This window comes from Coregonus lavaretus, assembly GCF_964263955.1.
Source record: "Coregonus lavaretus genome assembly, chromosome: 39".
Classification (NCBI taxonomy): Eukaryota; Metazoa; Chordata; class Actinopteri; order Salmoniformes; family Salmonidae; genus Coregonus; species Coregonus lavaretus.
Genome location: NC_140026.1, coordinates 24,475,803 through 24,497,413, shown reverse-complemented (window position 1 = coordinate 24,497,413; position 21,611 = coordinate 24,475,803). Strand labels below are relative to the sequence as shown.

At 44.3% G+C, this 21,611-nt stretch overlaps 1 protein-coding gene across 1 annotated transcript in view; it reads right to left on the bottom strand.

Annotated features, from left to right (window-relative positions):
- Positions 1 to 3,164: 3,164 nt before the first annotated feature.
- afap1 (actin filament associated protein 1) overlaps positions 3,165 to 21,611 on the bottom strand; it is a gene marked incomplete at its 5' end in the record, with an annotated part of 40,955 nt that continues 22,508 nt past the window's right edge. The window contains 13 exons of the mRNA XM_084155762.1: positions 3,165 to 3,363; positions 3,619 to 3,786; positions 4,211 to 4,401; positions 4,900 to 5,064; positions 6,320 to 6,455; positions 9,181 to 9,295; positions 10,338 to 10,483; positions 10,849 to 11,060; positions 11,292 to 11,444; positions 14,480 to 14,561; positions 16,159 to 16,242; positions 20,890 to 21,069; positions 21,261 to 21,478. Coding sequence (XP_084011888.1) covers positions 3,337 to 3,363; positions 3,619 to 3,786; positions 4,211 to 4,401; positions 4,900 to 5,064; positions 6,320 to 6,455; positions 9,181 to 9,295; positions 10,338 to 10,483; positions 10,849 to 11,060; positions 11,292 to 11,444; positions 14,480 to 14,561; positions 16,159 to 16,242; positions 20,890 to 21,069; positions 21,261 to 21,478 — 1,877 coding nt within the window. The 3' untranslated portion in view covers positions 3,165 to 3,336. The remainder of the gene's footprint in view (positions 3,364 to 3,618; positions 3,787 to 4,210; positions 4,402 to 4,899; positions 5,065 to 6,319; positions 6,456 to 9,180; positions 9,296 to 10,337; positions 10,484 to 10,848; positions 11,061 to 11,291; positions 11,445 to 14,479; positions 14,562 to 16,158; positions 16,243 to 20,889; positions 21,070 to 21,260; positions 21,479 to 21,611) is intronic.

Here is a 21,611-nt window from a genome sequence, read left to right as displayed (position 1 = left end):
GCAAGGCCAGGATCAAACCCCAGCGCCACCAACTCCACTGTTGAAATGCTTCTCCTCGTATATTTGACATTGACCGTTGCAGAAATATACACTAAAGCTCAAGAGATGAGGAGCGACCCCACAACTTTTTGGATACAAGGCAGGAATTTAACCTCCTGTCATCCTGTCATCCTCCATTGCTTCAGACCCATCCAGATGAATCCGATCAAACGAGCCAATCACCAGGATAGAAAGAGTTAGCAGATCTAGTTCTAACATTTTACAGATCTAAAACAAGTGACAGAGAATTCGGATCTAACGCAATCATCACTATGATTTCTCAGTTTATTATCAGATTCTTGGGTTTATTCCTGCATTAATGTGACTAGTATGGTGTGGTTTCACCTGCTAGCAGCTAATACGCTAGCTCATGTTTTGATTGACTGTTTTCTCATATACTGTATCTTGGGTCATTTCTTTCAATAGTTTGTTATTTGAGAATATACATAATATGGGGGTTTTAAGTTTAATTTGGTCTGACTACACAGCTAACCCAACACCAATAAACAAGAGAAGAGGATGTTTGTAAAGAAGTTTATTGCTTTTATATACAGCCGTTCGTCACCGAGTTGGCGACTGTCAAAAGAAGTACAATGGAGTAGAAAAGTGTTAAGGTGCAAAACAAACAATGTTGCTGTTTCTCCCCTACTCCCTCTGCCCACACCCAAATACACCCCCCAATCTCCCCTCCTCCCTCCCCTCCCGCAATGTGGGTTCACATTTTCTCACTGACATATCTCTTGCCCCATTTCAGTTTTGAAGGTGTTTATACAGAGAAGATAGGGGTCCAAAATGGACTAGATGCTTAACTCGTCCTCCTCTTCCTCATCTCGTGGTGACTATGACTAGCTCTAGCTTGCCGTCTAATGGGACTTTGGCCGCGATTCAATCCCATCGCAGGTTATAGGTTTCCTTACCCGGTAAGCAGTTTATGTACAACGTATGACAGTGGTCCTCTGTAGCTCAGCTGGTAGAGCACGGCGCTTGTGACGCCAAGGTAGTGGGTTTGATCCCCGGGACCACCCATACATAAAAAGAAATGTACGCACGCATGACTGTAAGTTGCTTTGGATAAAAGCGTCTGCTAAATGGCATATTATTATTATAGCAATCCAAGCTTTGGGTTTAGTTTCCCTGGCAGTGGCTGGGACTTTTTCCAAATGTCTAATGTTTTAGCATTTGTGGTACAAATCCCATTCAAGGGACCGATATTATAATTTTTTGCGCATCATGTTCAAATAATCTAGAAGTGACTTTGGTGAGCTTCACAATAAAATTGAGATACTTTTGGATGATTTGGACATGATGCATGAAAAATGCTAATATTGGTCCCATGACTTCAATGGGATTTGTGCCACAAATGCTAAACCGTTAGCATTTGGAAACAGTGCCAGGGAAACTAAACCAAAGCATGGATTGCTGTCATACCTTGTCCATAGACTGCCTACACGTTAAGGAATATGTCAATATGTCATTTTGGGTGAACTATCCCTTTAAAGGCAATGTTCCCAGGTTCGCGGAGATCCCATTCACGGTAAACGCTGCTTATGTGATCAGATTGAATATGCGATCGGATTTGAATCCCGGCATCAATCTGACGGAATGGAAAAGCTATACAAATATTTATACTCTGATAACTTGAGAAACCTCCGTTGGTGGCCATTTTTGTTATGCACAGCCTCATATTCCAACCAGGCCAGTAAATACACCATAAACCAGCTGTTTTAAAGGTAAATGTACCTTTGAGTAAATGGTAAAAACGTAGCTTGTTTGCAGTAGTACATCAACATGCTACTTCTCACCCCTACAAAGCACCGTGGTTAGGTTACACTGAGCTGTGTGCATATAGCAGTATTTGTAGTGTACTGTAGATGTGGTAAAAGCATGACAAAAAGCACCATTCGAAATAAATTACATAAATGTGTGTGTTCGTGTGCACGTGCCTATGTGATGTGTATGAGCTGAAACGTGTTGCTACAGTAGCAGCTGGAAGTTCAAGAATCCACAACTAGGTCACAGTTTCTGGTTGAAGCGGAGAACACACAGTATTTCTGACCATACAGTACGGGCTTCTATTTCTAACAGTGTATTGATGATGGGGTTGGAATGTGCCTTGGAGACGTTTCAACACACACGTACACATACACTCACACACTAGCGTGCGCACTAACACACAAGCCATACACGCTCACACTCACACTCACTCACTCACCCACACACACACACACACACACACACACACACACACACACACACACACACACACACACACACACACACACACACACACACACACACACACACACACACACACACACACACACACACACACACACACACACACACACACACACACACACACACACACACACACACACACACACACACACACACACAGATCAGATCACAGGGCTACAGTACACCAGTGGCATGATTAAAAGAGCTGGGCCGAGGCTCCTGGATGTTAAGCTTAAATATAAGAGGCCACGTTACTTGAGGTTTAGGCGTTTTCCAACGCCAGCGGCCAAACTCACCAGGACACGACCACGCCTTAGCCTGACCTGCACTTTACTGAGTGGAGCATTCCAATGGCCCACTCACAAGCATCAACCAGTAGGGAGTAGGTGCATTGCTGGTTTGATGATCTGCAAATCATCTGGATTGCCTAACAGTGATACTGATGATTCGATTAACCCATCTAGATGACGTGAACATTAGTGGCGCAGTGCAGTTACTGTTCTAAACAGATGCTTGTAGACAAGAGAGCTTTTAACTGAGTAGGAAAGATAACATGGGTGCCTACGGAGAGCCAGCTATACTATAAAACAAGCATTAAATATTATCAACATAAATAATCACAGGGATGTTTACTTAATAAACATTTACAAATAAATACTTGGTTTTGCACTTGATTTTTTAACCCCAAGAGTTGTAGAAACCAGATTTGTATGTGATGGAGAAACAGATCCCAAAAGACCGTCTATGATTGGATGTCTGCTTGAAAAGAAAGACAATTATCTGACGAATACAAAACCGCACGACAGAGTAGTTCAAACATGCCAGATAATAATACACGGTATTATACAATAGTAAGCTACAAAAAGAGTGCTATTTCTTTATGTTTTGGAAATAAAGTATACTAAAATCAGCATTGTCCTTATTCTCTTTCTGGTTGGCTATGCTATGCTTGTAGTGTACTCCTCTTCAACCTTCTTCCCGATATGAAAAGTTTTAAATAAATATATACACACATAAAAAAAGCTAATACGATAGGATTGTTGTGAAGAGAGTTGTTGCTTATGTGCCAGTCTTCATCTCCCATTCCTGCAATAAAGGGAACTGGATGTCAGGATATCAATGCAAATACATGCAAATAATACAGTACATGTAAATGCAAGTACTTACAGTTACATGCAACTAAATGCAAATTCAGTATAGTCATTGGACTGGGCTGGGATGTGTGGCAATGGATGTGTGTGTGTCAGAGATGTGTGGCAACGCAGTTGAATGAGTGCTGACTGTGTTTTGAGTGTGTGTGTAAACGCAGGTGTGTGTGTGTTCTCTGTAACTCTGTCTCACCTTGGCCTTCCTGAGGACGTGGCCGCGGACAGTCGAGGGTTTCTGATTGGCCGTTCTGCGGAGGAGGGAGGCGCTGTTGATGGGCAAGGTGGAACAGCTCTCTGTGTCACTGGTGTCACAGCTGGAGATGGGAGAGTTCTCTAGGGTACGCCTCAGCAACACTGGGGACTGGACACACACAGATACACACCATTCAGAGTCAGCAGCAACATTTTCAACACTTTATCAAAAGCCTGTTGACTGTTTGTCATGGGTATGTTGGGCATATTGCTTACACCAGTCAAGTTTTTTAAATGCAGATGGAGAAAAGCACACAAGGTAATAAAAACCAATTCACTTTAGACTATCTAGAAGACTAATTTACATGGACAAAATGCTTTTGTCTGTTCATTATTCAAGAGAAGGACGCCTTAAACAGTATTGAGACTCAGCCATAGGTCCTAGGTTCCTGCCTTTCTAGAGAGTTTTTCCTAGCCACTGTGCTTCTACATTTGCATTGCTTGCTCTTTGGGGTTTTAGGCTGTAAAGCACTTTGTGACAACTGCTTATGTAAAAAGGTATTTATAAAATAAATGATTGATTGAGGTCTAACCTGTGGGCTGGAGGTGCCAGACTTGGGCTCAATGGTGAGTCCCAAAGTGACTCCTCCACTCAGGGCCTTCTTCAGACTCTCCTTGACCTCCGTCAGCTCCAGCTCCAGGCTCACCCTCTCTTCCTCCTTCAGCTTGCACTCGTCCTCCACCTTCTTCAGCCGCTCCACCAGAGACGCAGCGGAACGCTTACCTGAGAGAGGGAGAAATGAAGAGGGAGGAGGTTCACTCCCGGTTCCAGTCTTACTGTTATTGTCGTTTATTGAGAAGTCTCTCAGGATAAAAACGTCTGATACATGACTCCCATCTCTCCCCCTGCAAACCAGTCTTCCATCCCAAACCACTCACTCCTAAGCCTAATCCTCCCATCCATAATCCCATCATACACCACTAACTCCCACCTCTCCACTCTTCCTTCCAACACTCATTCCATCTCCCACCACTCTATATCGCTCTTCCTCTTCCTCCTCCCATCATTTCTCCATCTCCCCATACTTTCACTCCCACCTCTCCCCCATCTAATCCTTCGTCTCTCACCACCTACTCTTCACCTTGGTAAAAGCAGTGTGTGTTTTTGTTTGTGTTAGTGTGTGTGTGTGTGCGTGCGTGCGTGAATGCGTCTATATGTCTGTCTATCTAAGTGTGCATGCGTGTGTGTGTGTGTCTCAAAGTGTGTGTCTCGTTATCATACCGGTGCTGGCCTCCATGGCGGTGCGCAGGTCTTTCCTGTCCTTCTTCAGCTGGGTCAGACGGTTCCTGATGTCCTGCTTCCTCCTCATCAGCTCCTCCTCTTTAGCCTGCAGCCGCTTGGCGTCCGCCTCCACGCGGTTCTTACCGTATTTATACTGCTCTGCACCTACAAGAGAGAGAGGTGATTTATGTTATATATTTGTTAAGACCAAATGCTCATTAGGTGTTGGGAAATAGGTAATGGAAGGGGAGGGTAGGAGGGGAGGGGAGAAGGAGAGATTAGGGGGAGGGAGAAGGAGAGAATGAGATCCAAAAGGAGGTAAGGAAATATGTAAAGAAGGGTGGATTGCTATGAGAGGGAAGGAGAGAGAGGAGAAAGAACAAAACAATGCTCATCTGAGTTCTAGACAAGGCATAAACTGACCAGAAACCCATTGAACCCAAACCTCAGCCTTAAGCACTCATTAATCAAACAGAGTAGAGTAGGGACAAGGGACCGACCCTGCTGAAAAAAATACACCAAACAAGAAGCCTTAAGCTATAAGGGCCACTGGAACCTCTCCACACCACTGAGTATGACTGTGTGTGTGTGAGTGTGTGCCCCACTAGCACATTAGCCTCTACGAAGGACCAAATAATCAATCAAACCACCACTTGACATCTTCAACCATCAATACATCAATATGGGCCCATTGTGTAACATACACTAAATCCAAAATGACACATAGTTGGTATTCCCTATGAACACCATGCTTACAAAAGCGACCAAATATGAGAAAGTGGGTTCAAAACTGTCGTAGTTCACACATTACTGAAAACACACAGACCTTCACCGCAAACATTAGCCTCACCAGTAACCACGCGTCACCCTGGCCAAATATTTGCGTGTTCATGCTGCTATTTGAACATTGACTCAACGTTGAATGATAGTTTGGTCTGGATATGTCATGGGAATCTTCCATAAGGTTGGGATTTACAACGGATGGTTTCAAGGAAGCTGTCTTAGCCCCATCCAAAGATATTTACTCCTGCTGCTCCACCAACTGTAATTTGAGAATTCCAGATTTTTGTGTGGCTCCAGTATTCCTAGAAAGCGATCAGTGGTGGGTTTGACTGGGACTGAGGAGTGGGGAGCCAGACTTGGTGTCTGCTAAGACCAGGCTACTGCTAAATATCACAGCTAGCAGACTGTATAAGGGCTGACTGGAAGTGACAGGCTAGCAGTAGCTTATGAATTATCTCACTGGTATTTACTGTGTGTCATGATTTATAGACAGACTCATACACTATAAGGCACTCATGGGAATGGGTGTGTCTCTCTCTCTCTCTCTCTCTCTCTCTCTCTCTCTCTCTCTCTCTCTACCTCTCAAACTCTAAAATACACACACACACACACAAACACACATTGATTAGACTCTTACTGGAGTTGTTACGTTTCACAGATGCTCCATTGGTTGTTCCATTGGTGGCTGTTCCGTTGGTCTTCTTGGCCTGGTTCTTGTCCACCTTCTGTTTAGACGCCATCCCATTGGTCACTGGGGCCTTCTTTCCCTTCAGCTGATCGGTCGAGAAGGAGGAAGAGAGAACAGACATTCACAATCTGGTTGAAATGCACAGTCCGAAAACCACCACACTACAGTTCAAACATACAGTTAAAATGTCTACAACTCACTTCCAATAAAAATCAACATTGCCCATCTAAATCCCCAGGTGGGTACGATCATGTGAGCTACTCTGTGCACAGCTGTACAAATGAATTGCATGTTAAACACATGACACTAAAAGTATGAACCCCCTTCTGAACTGAATCCCCCAGTAATCCCAGCATCAGGCTAAACCAGCCCTATTTTGACTGTATTCCCCTGCAGTGTGTGTGTGTGTGTGTGTGTGTGTGTGTGTGTGTGTGTGTGTGTGTGTGTGTGTGTGTGTGTGTGTGTGTGTGTGTGTGTGTGTGTGTGTGTGTGTGTGTGTGTGTGTGTGTGTGTGTGTGTGTGTGTGTGTGTGTGTGTGTGTGTGTGTGTGTGTGTGTGTGTGTGGACTACTATATAACCATGGGTTTGGATGTGGTGCTCTACCATCCAGTTTCAATTAGCTTTACTGAAGGCATTAGGGCCACTGAGCCTGATTTTTACACCTAGCAGGATGACATTAAACACTAGAACAGGCTTTGTGGTGCAGAGTTCCATGTTAACACCCCTGGCCATAAACACACACACACACATATGCATGCACACGCACACATACACACACGCATATGGACCGATGCATGCAAGCACACACACGCACGCACGCACACAAACAGACACATACACACATCAAAGCCAAGTGGTGACTTATGTGTGTAACAGTGCTAGGTGACACTTCCAACTCACATCCATGTAGGCTATAAAAATATAATGACATACATACATGCAGGCGATGGTCGTTGTAAAGGCAAAGAGCAGTATAAACACACAGAGGACACACACACACACACACACACAGATAAAAGAAGGAGAACCCTCTATAATCTGGGTGGTCTGAAGTGCTCCGACATAACACACACTGCTGATATTTGATCCCCCCTACTTCTCTCAATCCAATATCAGGCCTCTAACTAAAGTGTGCATGGTCAATGTCTCAGACCTTAACTAACTCCCTGATACTCAATACTGGACAGAGTATTTTACGAGGGGCTCAATATGCATGTAACACCACTCCTCTGCACAGTCATGTTTTTAATCACATTACCAAGAGCTGCACTACAGCGGGACTAAGCTAGCGGGGATTTTGAGGATAATGTCTCGAAACCTGTATTCTGGGTGGCCAGTATCAACACCATTATATTAAATCAAATGTTTCTGCAGGAATAATAAATGTAATAAGAATTGAGACTCAAATCCCATTATTTAATCCCTCTCCCTTCCCATCTATAGGCATACCCCTTCCCTCTCCCTTAGCAAAGACTCACACTATTACACTGAGTGTACAAAACATTACGAACGCCTTCCTAATACGAACGCCTTCCTAACCCCCCCACCGTTCTTGATACACACCAGAAACTGTTGAGAGTGAAAAACCCAGCAGCGTTGCAGTTCTTGACACACTGAAACCGGTGTGCCTGGCACCTACTACCATACAGCATTCAAATCCGCTTAAATATTTTGTCTTGCCCATTCACCCTCTAAATGGCACATATACACAATCCATGTCTCAATTGTCTCAAGGTTTAAAAGTCCTTCTTTAACCTGTCTCCTCCCCTTCATCTACACTGGTTGAAGTGGATTTAGCAAGTGACATCAATAAGGTTCACCTGGTCAAGAGCATGGAAAGAGCAGGTGTTCTTAATGTTTTGTACACTGTGTATATTATATGTTAAAGGAAGAGCTAACTCCAAAATCAAAGCTATTAGATGGAATTTAGATGGTGTCAATCTCTCCCATTAAGATTTTGATTAATGCATATAGCAGGATCTATACAACAAATGGCATAAGAGACTCAATTTTAGACAATTGTTGAAGTATGAAACAGCTCATAAACTTTGAATTTGAGGTGAACTATCCCTTTAAGATGATAGAAAAGTATACAGTGTTAATTAAGGTTGCGTTAAGGTTAAGAAAGCAGAGCGTTAGTCACCTGAGTACCGGCTTTAGTATTAATGTTAGCTGAGGAAGAGGAGGAGAGGAATTTGGATTTAACAGGGCCAGGGGTTTTGTAGTGGCTGGAGGAAGAGGCTAGGCGACTGGGCTTGGGGGAGTAGCGGGCGGCCAGCTTGGGCGAGGGCATGTTCTCATAGAGGTCAGGGTCAGTGTTCTCATACAACACCTCCTCTCTCAGACGCCGCCCTCCGGTGGCAGGGCTGGAGTACAGCGCCTCTGGGTCCTTATGTTAGAGGTAGGCATGCGGAGAGGAGAGGAGAGGAAAAAAGAGGGAACGAGGAGGAGATGAAAGGAAATATAAAGAGAAAGAAAAACAAAAGAGAGAAGAGGACGTTTGAAAAAGAGCGAAAAAATAAGTCAGCAAAGGGGAGAGGAGAAGAGACGAGAAGAGAGGAAGCCAAAGGGTTGTTATTGTTACAGACAAGTGAGTCAGAGCAGAGGAAAGTACTTGAAGGTTGCACAATTATTAATCACAGTTGGATTAGCGTGAGAAAGCGGGAACGAGAGAGGAAGAGAAACAGAAAGATACCCCGATTCAAGCCATCACAAGCAATGCAGCATCCAGATATAAGAGTTGCTGAGATTTGACTCATTTGTTTGTTTTCTCAGTGTGTGTGTGTGTGCTCGTGCATTTGTGTCCTTACCGTTCCATTGATGGGCACATCATCATAGTGCAGTGCCATTCCAGAGGGACAGGCATAACCATTCACAGGGTTGTCCAGATAGGGGTTGGGAGATACAGCACGTTTACTAGTGAAGCTAAGAAGAAAATGCACATATCCATTAGTGAGTGATAATACGTCGGGGAATCGTATGACACATTCTCCATATAATCATAGTAGTCATAGTCCAAAAGTAAAGCACTATATAAATGTGGAATCATGTGGGGAATATGGAGAGGTTTGTCCATTAAGGACCCTTATAGCTGCACACTTAAACTGAGTGTACAAAACATTAAGGACATCTTCCTAATCATGAGTTGCACCCTCCCTTTTGCCCTCAGAACAGCCTCAATTAGTCGAGGCATGGAATCTACAAGGTGTCGAAAGCATTCCAAAGGGATGCTGGCCCCATGTTGACTCTAATTGCTTCCCACAGTTGTGTCACGTTGGCTGGATGTCCTTTGGGTGGTGGACCATTCTTTATACACACGGGTAACTGTTGAGCGTGAAAAACACAGCAGCGTTGCAGTTCTTGACACAAACCGGTGCGCCTGGAACATACTACCATACCCCGTTCAAAGGCACTTCAATATTTTGTCTTGACCATTCACCCTCAATGGCTCAATTGTATCAATTCTTTAAAATCCTTATTTAACCTGTCTCCTCCCCTTCATCTACACTGATTGAAGTGGATTTAGCAAGTGACATCAATAAGGTATCCTAGCTTTCACCTGGATTCACCTGGTCAGTCTATGTCATGGAAAGAGCAGGTGTCCTTAATGTTTTGCACACTCAGTGTATAGCTGTCTCATATATTGCCTGCATCATACAAATAACAGTTCAGTGTATAGTGTTATTGTGTGGGCAGGACTGGCCTGTATACAGTGCTCTGGTGAAAACCCTGTTGGTCAGAGTGACACATCAAATTGCCAGCAGGAAAAATATTGGTCCAGGGATGTGCATTCCTAATTGAATGGGGTCTGAGCGTCTGAGGGAACACCACACATACTTTTTGGGATTCAAAGACGCACGCATACCTTTTCTGTCATACAAAATATTTGCCTCTCTGAGACCCCCAATGGGGTGATAAGTAGCCCCTATCACTCAATGGGAGGTGTGCATGTACGTGTGTGTCTCACCAGAAGGACTGCTTGGCCAGCTGGATGACGTTAGCGGTAGTCTCTACGTCTATGTAGTCGTAGTGCAGGGCAGCAGGGTCTGTGGTGGAGCCAGTCTCAGCTAGCAGTACCCCCAGCCACCGACCCATACTCTCTGAGGAGGACGCCTGGAGAGAAGACGAGAGGTGGGTTAGAGATAATTACGCTAATTTAAAGAAGCTAGTATCTTTTTATTTATTTATGTTAACATTATACCATTGGTTTAGAAACGTTAAAAAAAATGTATAATTATAATTATAAAAAGAAGAGATAACTTTCCATCATTTCTTTCCATCCAATCCATACTATCACGACCACATTAGCACTTGACTAGTTGTTAGTGCATTTGATGGTGTGGTAGGCCAAAGTTGCCCTTCGACAGACCTGATGATTTCCCCCTGACCATGAAGGTTCAGATTTGGCAAGGGTAAGCTGATCCTAGATCTGAACCTAAGACCAACCTCCACTCCGAGCCCATTGACCACCAACCTACCTCCAGTACAGCCACCTCCTGTCCGTTGCGGAGCAGGCGGAAGGCGAAGGGGTGTTTGGAGTCCAGTCCGGGGCTGACCTCGCAGCCTCTGAGGGGCAGGCTGGCCATGTGGGTCTTCAGGTCAGCACGGTCCTTATGGAGCAGCAGCTGGTTGTCCTTCAGACGACACCAACGCTCACGCCAGCGGTTATTGGACAGCACGTTCAGGTAGCCTGTCAATCAGACAAGACGGACCAGTTAGGATAAAAGTGTGGGGTAAAATGGCCAATAGCCAAACGGCAGACCAGAAAATAGCTGCAGTTCTGGGTGTTCTAAGTCAAGACATTTCCCCATACATTCTATGAGCCCTCTATATAACAGCACCTATACGACCAAGTCCACCCTTGATATAGGTTGACCTCTAAACCCCAGATGTGACCTCTAACCCCTAAGAGGTGTCTTACCACAGGTGGGTATGTCCTCCTCGGCTGAAGATGTCTGTTCGTCAGTGGACGGCTTCTTCTTGCCCAGGCCAATGATCTTAGTGATCTTCTTTCCCGCCCCTTTACCCAGCGTGCCTCCCTTCTGACTCTTCTGAGAGTCCTTCTTTCCTTTACCTGAGAGAGAGAGTGGTAGAGAAAGAGCGAGAGTGAGAGAGAGAGAGAGAGAGAGAGAGAGAGAGAGAGAGACAGAGAGAGAGAGAGAGACATACAATGTCAGAGAGCTAGACCTTCAAGGTAATTTAATCTTTAAGAATGAAAATAGGATCACATAAGCTATTTGACCAGATTGTCATATCATTTGAATATTTAGGTCAGAAATTAGGCCTCAATTCTACTACCCGAAGAGGCCCACAGACATTAATGACAGTGCACATTCTCCTGTAAATGCCACTAAACTGGCCTAAACCCAGTCTTAAAGCCTGTCTCTCTGAGTGTCTGAAGAGAAAATCTGCTGGTCGTCTGAGGGTTGTTTGGATTGTGTGGTCTGCGGTGAGCAGGGTTTGGTAGAAGAGATCCACTCTGGAGACTGCCAGAAGGGTAAAGGAGAGATGAGCCACAGACAGAATGACAAGAATAGACGTCACATAGTGGAGAAGAGAATATGGAAATGGGCATAATATTATTTGTATGTATAGTGTGTGACAGGGAGATTCACTGACTAGAACGTAGTGTATATTCCTATAAGCTTTTGTCTTAAGAAAACTGCAATATTTAAATTCTCCCAACATCTGCAGAGTTTGATCATCGGCACCATACCCATGTATTACCTGTTAATACCCATTAATTACTACAGAATATTATATAACTCCCCCTTCACTCCCATTTTCCTTTCTGGGGTCAGACACAAGAGTGAGACAGAAAGAAGAGAGGGGTTTCTGAGGCAGGGGTGCAAAATTCCCCATGAATGATGTAATTGTAGTGAAGCAGCTGACGCTCGGAGTCTGGAGTGCTTCTGCAGACAGACGCTTACGCTGACACACACACAGACACAGAGACGCAGACAGACATAGAGATACACATACACACCTCCACTGCCCTGCAGGAAACAACTCAGATCCTGTTACCCTGATAGTGATGATATCTGCCAATGGCGACAAATCTTATTAAATATGTGGCCATTTCTGCCCAACCCCTGCTGGTGTTTATCTCACGCATGTGCACACACACGTTAGACCCCGGGCCTAAGGTAGGAAACCAGACACACAGATGTGAAAGTGCTTCACTTTGGATGATTATAATAATTTTTCTCTATTTTTTGCGGTGAAAGACAGGGGGGGGGGACGACGACTCTCTGATCAGGCTAATTTAATTCCACTGAATCAAGTTCGCTTCTTACCAGCCATGGAAGGAATGTGGCTGATTAAGCTGAAAAAGGGGTTTGGAGACTCGTTTTTCACCTCAGAAAGAGTGTGCAGCTAGGGTGAAATGGTGTGAGAAGGGTGGTAGAGATATGAGGTGATATCATCAACCACTGGCTCGCCACTAGTGACATAGTATATGGACTCAAGCCACCATCCACTCCTACTCAGTGGGAACTAGATATGAGAGGATTGGAACAGTGTAAGCAATATGGCAAATATTCAACCTAGCCTATCAGAGGGCATTGTGGAGCTACACCATACTCTTAGTTCTACATGAAGTGAATTTTTTTGTTGTTGTTGATATATTGTAAAGTGGTTGTCCCACTGGCTATCATAAGGTGAATGCACCAATTTGTAAGTCGCTCTGGATAAGAGCGTCTGCTAAATGACGAAAATGTAAAAATGTAAAATGTAATTGGGGAATGAAAGTTGGGGAATAAAAGTGGTTGTCAAACAGCATTACCCCTCCAATCCTCCAGAGGGCAGTATCATAATACACTCACAATCCACTCATAATTGGTCTCACCAGAGGGAACACAACAAATGCATAGATTTAAATGGATCAAATTACAGCAATCTGTCAAAAGCCATCAGTCAGAGATCCTCCAATTGAGCTCATTTGGGGAAAAGGTTGTGTGCATATTTCAACAACAATCATAGTTTCCCAGCTGTGAAATGCAAACTATTAGACACAGGTCTATTAATCACAGCCTAGTGCTGAGCTAGCAATCACCTATAAACCAGGAATTTACTGCTGTTGGGTAACAACACACTTCACACAGAGAGAGAGAGAGTGTGAGTGTGCGTGCGTTGACTTGAGTGTAATGAAACCAAACAAGAACAGCTCTAAATTCCGGAGAATCCGAACAAGAGGTCTTGACAAGTTAAATGAAAATGTAAACCCAGCGGAATTGAGCGTGTCGAGCAGGCAGATGCTGAATAATCTCATCCTGCTATTTAGATTGCATCTTGGCTGTCTTAGTCTTGGTACTTCGTGCAGGAAAAAAGGCTCAATATCAAATAAACATTGAATAAATCCAAATGAATCCCAAATGCTCAAGTCCATTGTTTTTGTAGCTTTCTCATAATCATACTCCCCTGAACACACAAGCTGCTCTGACCCTCAAGAAAATACACCCCATCTCCATTGTAAATCAACAGAGTATAGAGGGATTTACAGTTGGGTCAAAGCTGAAGAAACACAATGCTTCATTAGCATTAAAGCTGCAATACTGTATGTAACTTTTTGGGCGACCCGACCAAATTCACATAGAAATGTGTGTTATAGATCCGTCATTTTCATTGAATGAAAATCTAAGAAACGGTAGATCTGTTCTATGTGCTCTGTTTCTATGCTTCCCGTTCTTAAGTCTATTACTTACGGTTTTGTACACCAGCTTCAAACAGCTGAAAATACAATATTTTTGGTTATGGAAAATATATTTAACAGCGGTTTAGTTGATACAATGATTGTATAGACTATACGCGCTTGTTTTGTCACTGAAATTACTGCCAAACTATTCAAATTTTAAAAAACAGGAAATGGCAGAGCGATATCTGCATAGTGCATCTTTAAGACTGAAGGATAAAGAATACGAAGAATATGAATCTAGAGCTAATTCATGGCTGACATGCCATTACTCATTTAACTTCCAAAGAGGGACAGTATTAAACCAAGGGAAAGCCCAATTGAGAAGAGATTATTTCACACAGAATGGCATTAGCCCAGTATGATGTGCTGTATTTAATGTAACTATCGAAGTATTCCAGACCCTTCCCTGGTCTCACCTTGGTCCTTACAGTCGGTGACAGTGTGTCCATTCTCATGGGGCGGCTCTCCGTCTGAGCTCGGCCTATCACACGACACCTTCTGCAATTGGAGGAGTCCACACATAGGGTTTAAGAACATTAGAACTGTTAGACAGACATAACAAAATAAAACACATTTAACCCTTATTTTATAGTTAAGTTGACCGAGAACACATTCTCATTTACAGCAACGACCTGGGGAATAGTTACAGGGGAGAGGAGGGGGGATGAATGAGCCAATTGGAAGCTGGGGTGATTAGGTGGCCATGACAGTATGAGGACCAGATTGGGAATTTAGCCAGGACACCGGGGTTAACACCCCTACTCTTACAATAAGTGCCATGGGATATTTAGTGACGACAGAGTGTCAGGACACCCCTTTAACGTCCCATCCGAAAGAAGGCACCCTACACAGGGCAATGCCCCCAATCACTGCCCTGGGGCATTGGAAAAAACATTTTTCTAGACCAGAGGAAAGAGTCCCTCCTACTGGCCCTCCAACACCACTTCCAGCAGCATCTGGTCTCCCATCCAGGACCAACCCTGCTTATCTTCAGAGGCAAGCCAGCAGTGGGATGCAGGGTGGTATACAGGGTGGTATACAAGGTGGTATACAGGGTGGTATACATGCAGTCAGACACAAAGAAAAAGACCGACAGACGCACACTCATGCGACTTACATTCATGTGTGCATACATTTTTACGTATGGGTGGTCCCGGGGATCGAACCCACTACCCTGGCGTTACAAGCGCCATGCTCTACCAATTGAGCTACAGAGGACCATATACATATACATTAACACACACACACACACACACACACACACACAACCATATACATTAACACACACACACACACATATACATTAACACACACACACACACACACACACAACCATATACATTAACACACACACACACACACAAACACACACACACAACCATATACATTAACACACACACACACACACACACAACCATATACATTAACACACACACACCACCATATACATTAACACACACACACACACACACACACTATACCCACAGAGAATCTCGGAGAGCATCTGCAACATGTTATGGTTGAAATAATTAGGCTTCTGTGTACTGTGCCAGCTAGGGAGCGGTTTGTCATTAAAGTCCTTCTGATCTACCTAATTTTCCACCACTATACACACACACACACACACACACACACACACACACACACACACACACACACACACACACACAAGCTCTGTACAATAAGGCTCCAACAGTTCTAGTAAGTTTACCTGTTTTCTCCAGGCTTATGAAATCCAATAACACACACACTCTCCCTTTACCTCCCTACACACACTGTGCCACAGCTGTAATTAAGTGCTATTTGGCACAACAATTACAGCTTTTACTGCAATGTGCTGCCCTGGCATCCTGCTAGCTATTAGGGCACACAGAGAGAGGCGAGGGGCCCTATGGCAGCGTACAGAGATGTGTAGGTATATATATGTATGTGTGTGTGTGTGTGTGTGTGTGTGTGTGTCCTTACCTTCACGTTGATGTGTTTGTGTACACGTGTGCATGCACATGTTCGTTTGGATTCTTTATGAGTTTGTGTCATGCCGGTGTGTGAATGTGTGTGTGTGTTTATGTGCCTGAGCTGGCATTCTGTTCCTTACCTTCTCCAGGTGGGGCTTGTGTACAGGAGACCCGGAGCCTGCTCCATCTGAGTCACCTCCGTTGCTGCACACCTCCCTCATCACCTACAGGAAGAGGAAGGCCAAACAAAAAGACAGCACTATTCAGTTACAATGATACATCAGTTACATTCTGTTAATTTCAAGCAGGGGGCAAGATTGCCATTGACATGTGTTGGGTTCTAATTTGAAATACCTGCTATGCTAGAAGTTAATGGTTGCATGTATGAGGAATGTATATGGTGGGGTCAAGAAGTATGGGGCTGGAAGTTACTAAGTAAGGGAAAAGGCAATCAATTGGTTGAGGTCACTGATAAGGTTTGATAGCTGTGGATTAGTGAGGAATGTGGGTCGAGGTCAGGTCAGGTTAAATGAAGGGAGAAGGCACAGTTTTATTACACACATCACTTAACTTCCTGCCTAGCAACAAAGATGTAGTGTTTAGAAGTGCAAGGAGGAGACTCCATCTAAAGGATGGTATAAATACTTGTGCTGGTGGAAACATATCTTTGTCTTTTCAGCTGTTTGACTCAGTGGGTGAATAAACTTGGTTTGAGCTTTGACTAGTTGTCCCTTAGTTTTACACTCTGTTTGTCAGAACTTAACACATGATATTTTCAATGCATTTAATTTCAAAAACGTGTTACACTGTATTACATCAGCAGATGGATCATAGTGCAGTATGCAACACATGCAGCAAGACTGACGGAAAAGTTGAGGGAAAAAAGGCAACGGCTTGGTACACAGATTGCTGTACGGTACTTGACTGCAGCTGTGGAAGATTGCCATTGTTGCATCCATTGTGGGACGCATCCATTGTGTTATGTAACACGCCCATTCAGAGTGAATGGCATATCCATGGATATCCACACACTGCACGGGCGCGTGGACGGGGCGCCAGTTTCGATTAACATGACCTCGCAGAACCTCCAATCTGGCAACCCATCAACAGCACAACCACCACCTTATTGAGTCAATATCATTGACACATGAGCAGTGAGTGAATGAATGATAATGCTGCGCTAGGCTAACCTGCGAGGGGTGACTTGGGGACTACTGTGGAGACAGGCAGTCAGGCACCACGCACACAAGCGCGTACACGCAGGCAGGTACGCGCAGGCAGGTACGCACATGCACACACACAAACACACAACAAACCCTCAAACACACACACAACCCTCCAAAACCATCCGCATCTGTCCCCACAGTGGAGTTCTTCTCAGCGTCTCTGCTCACCACAGTTCATTGGCTTTGGCTGGGAGCGAACATTATTGGCGCTGCAGGGAAATTACAGGCTGTGGCTGGGCTCCATGGTTTTGGCCCTAGCCAGAGCATTGCTAGAACGTTTGGGACAGACATGAACTGAATGTCTCCCTATCTGCCATCAGGGAGTGGCAAATCCCACAGTTTATATGATATTATACAGATGGGTTTTGGGTGGGTTTGGTGGGCTTATGGACTTTCTTCATCTGCCAATAGAGGGATGTTTTGTTAAATCTGGGAGAATAATCTTCATATATGCTTCATATCAAACTAGTGCCATAAACATTTATGGCATATAACTGGAAAATATGCTTCATTAACTATCTGTGAATGGCAATGTTCTTATTGTGAGTGACATCCCATGCTTTAACACCATGCATACTATACTGCATGTCCATGGATAAAGACCCATGGTGTGCACATACAGGCATACACACTCTAGTGCCGGACATGGGTGTTGTCAAACTTTGTGTGCCCAATGCAAAATGATGCGGAGGAAGAATTTCAGGCAACATGGCAGAAATGGTCAATCATAAGAGCCAGACTGGGATAGGACTTGAACAGTGATTATAGAGTGAGACAGTGAGTGTAAAAAGGCAACACACAGTGTGAGAAGCCAAGCAGCCACTGCAGACACGTAACCATATGACAGACAACATTAGATCTTACCAGGCCTGCTTGAAGAAACAGAGGGATAGTTGGGATAGGGATAGTTGTTACAAGAAGAGAGAGAGGGAGGAGAGGAGGAGAAGAAGAGGAGGAAGAGAAAGATATATAGCATTAGCCCAGTAGAGAAGAGGAAGAAAAGCAGGTCATGTCGAAGAGGAGCGCTACAGAGACAAAGGAGAGATGAGGTAAGGGAACAAGGGAAAAAAGAGAAAGAGAAATTCAAGAGACCATAAAGCACTGGAAAGGATTAGAGAGGATGAAGTAGCAACACAATATGGACATTTAGATTCCATAAACAGTTCATTAGCCACACAATTTCTGGATTTCACATTAGTAAACTGTTTTGGAGCGCCTCAAGGCTCCGTTCTAGTCCCGTCTCCATTTCCTAATGTAGTCTTACATGACTCCGTTCATTACAGGGACATGGTATTGGATCATAATCCTCCGACTAGGGTGGGATTTATCGGATAACTTTTATTTCCATTATTCCATCTTTAATGTGAAATGCAAGAGTGATTATTATCGAAGCTCTGCGTCTCTGGATGGAGAAACAGAGTAGGGGAGACAGAGAGAGAGAGAGAGAGAGAGAGAGGGGGGGGAGAGAGAGAGAGAAAGAGAGAGAGAGAGAGAGAGAGAGAGAGAGAGAGAGAGAGAGAGAGAGAGAGAGAGAGAGAGAGAGAGAGAGAGAGAGAGAGAGAGGGAGAGATGGGGGGAGAGAGAGAAAGAGAGAAAGAGAGCGAGCGAGAAAGAAAGAAAAAGAGAAAGAGAGAGAAACAGAGAGCTTCTCTTCTGGGGTCCTAGGCAACATCTAGACCTAAAATCCAAACACACGCTCCACACTCTAATCTTTTTGGCTCTGTGAGGCGCTCAAACACCCCCAGGCATAACTGTATACAGAGCAGGCCAAGAGAATATCTCCTCCCTCACTGTACAGTTAATGGTAAAATATGTTCCTTCAATCCAATCCATCCACTCTAGGCCCCTGTTTTGGGGTACGTCGAACCGCGGCAAGCCGGGCCTCATAATTGGGCGCACTGATTGCAAGGGTCATTGGGTATGAAAAAGTATGCATATGTCAATTAAGTAAACTAAAACAGTGAGATTGTTTGGGGTGAGGGTGAAAGGCATGTGTTTATGCCGTGTTCACATGTATCGGTTCAATGTATTTTTAACGTGCATGTTTTCAGACACCTGACCAAATATGCATCAATGTCCTGTCTCGAGCGATAATTATGGGTGTTGTGGTTCGGTTTGTATATTTGCACAGTCCAGTGCGGCTGCTCACAGGTACCTTGGCGCTACCCGAGTGTGTTGCTTCGCTGCAGCGAATCAATAAACAACCATAATTACCATATATAATTATTAATAGAAGGAGTAATCGAATCAGAACAAAAATATCAGACTTTTTCCTTTATATTCCCTTTTTCATTGCTGGCATTAAGCTCTATAGAGGCCCACCATAGATGCAGGTTGACTTTTATTTATGAACTGAGCGATATCCGGTAGATGGACCAGCTGCAAAGTCAAAATTGGCTATATTGAAAAAATCCATGAAAACTAAAATGAGGGTTAGCAGTTGGGTTCAAATCAAATCACACTTTAATTCGTCACATGCTTCGTAAACAAGAAAGAAATTGATTGAGGTTAAGGTTATAGGTTAGGGTGAGGTTTAAAATCAGATTTTATGACTTTGTGGCTGTGCCAGCAAGGGACCTCTGCAGAACTGCCTCCAGAACAAGATTCCTGCCGAAAAAAGCTAACCTGCGAAATGTCAGGCCTCTCGGTTTTTAACGTGGCCCTTTCCGACCAGGTTTTTCACAGACTGGGGTGCTGTATGAAAAGGTTTCAAATGGCCCTGTCGGTAAACTAGAGCGCAGGAAATGTAATTGGCGGGAGCAGAATTCAGCAACTAGAGCAATAAAAAGACAAATGGAGGAAAGGAGGTCTTAAAATAGCTGCACAATGGGTTTTCAACGATAAACAACCGTTTTCCAAGGGGAATCTCAGGAAAGCTAGAGGTGAGGAGGGTTGTAGTGTGTGTGTGTGCATGCATGTGTGTGTTTCTTTGAATTGGAACCCCCATGGCCTCTTTCATACTGCGAATGAAATGGAATAGCTCAAAGGCTTTGGAATAACAAATGGGGCAGAGGGGAAACTAAAAAGAACAGGTCTTTATTTGATGCCAGCAGGATAGTTTGCTTTGCGGGCTTGTCGGAGTCCCTGGGAGAAACAGAGCTGAGAGGGAGATCTGAGAGAGACGGCTCTACAGATATTAACCAAACATCCTGACAATAGAGTCCAGACACCAGAAACACCTGTTCAAAATAACCATCTAGGCCCTAACACAATATCAGAAAGAAGACTCCATCCGCAAAAATAGGGACGTTATTCTCATAATATGATTATATTATAAGTAGTCTCTCCCCTTAATAAACAACCAGTGGCCTACTGTACCTCTGGACAGACATTCCACAAAAATCTTGCTTCAGGATTGATAGGAAATATACTCTATCCTGTTCTCACTCCCAAAGAGTACACTGGACAGGGTGACCCCTCTCCATATTACCAGTCTGTTTCTGATTTACCCAACTTGTCATTGTCATTGTATCCAATGCACACTTTAGTCTGGCACTGGGTCTACAATAGTGTTGTGGTAACTTGGGATCATTGTCTGGTAGCAAACCTCTGTAACATCCTAATTGGTGTCTCGGGTCATTCTGTTACCCTGAACCACTCGGTCCGCTTTAATGTTATAATCTGTGTCTCGGGTTATTGTGTTACCTTGAGCCACTCCTCAGCCTGCTCTTTGCTCTGCACGGCCAGAACCAGGGCATCTGCCCCCTGGTGGACTATCTTCAGCTCGTGTTTCTTCTTCTTGCCGTCCTTGGGGACATGTGTGATGCTGCAGCCTGATAACACTAGCTCCATCTGGGGCGTCTGATCTTTTGATGACTTGTAGCACTGGAGGAGGGAAGAGAGAGGGAGGAGAGACAGGTCAATGAACCAGTGGATAAAGTTTTTCAAATACACATGGCTATGTGTGTCTCCAGGTGCATGTGGTTATTAATGTGTGTGTGTGTGTGTGTGTGTGTGTGTGTGGTTGTATGTGAGGGTGACAGTGTGTCTCTCTGTATCTGTGCATGTGTCCGTACCAGCAGCTTGTTGTCCTTGATGACACAGAGCAGCTTGGTCCACTGTCCGAAGCGTTTCTTGCGCAGCAGGAAGGCACAGATGCGTGCGTCCTTGACCAGGTCCATAGAGGCCTCCTCGCTAGGCCACTGGTGTCGCATCTTCTTCCCTCTACCCTTCCCATCCTCCTCCTCCTCGTCATACGACTCATACGAACTGCTCATCTGGTCTGAATCGTAGTCTGAGAGATAGTTGAGGGATAATATGTTACATATTGACTGCAGGGGCGGGTGTATGTGCATTGTGAGTGAATGTGTGTTCAGTCCTCACTTTAGCTTTTCAAGTGTGTTTTCGTTGTGTGTGTTTGTGTGTAT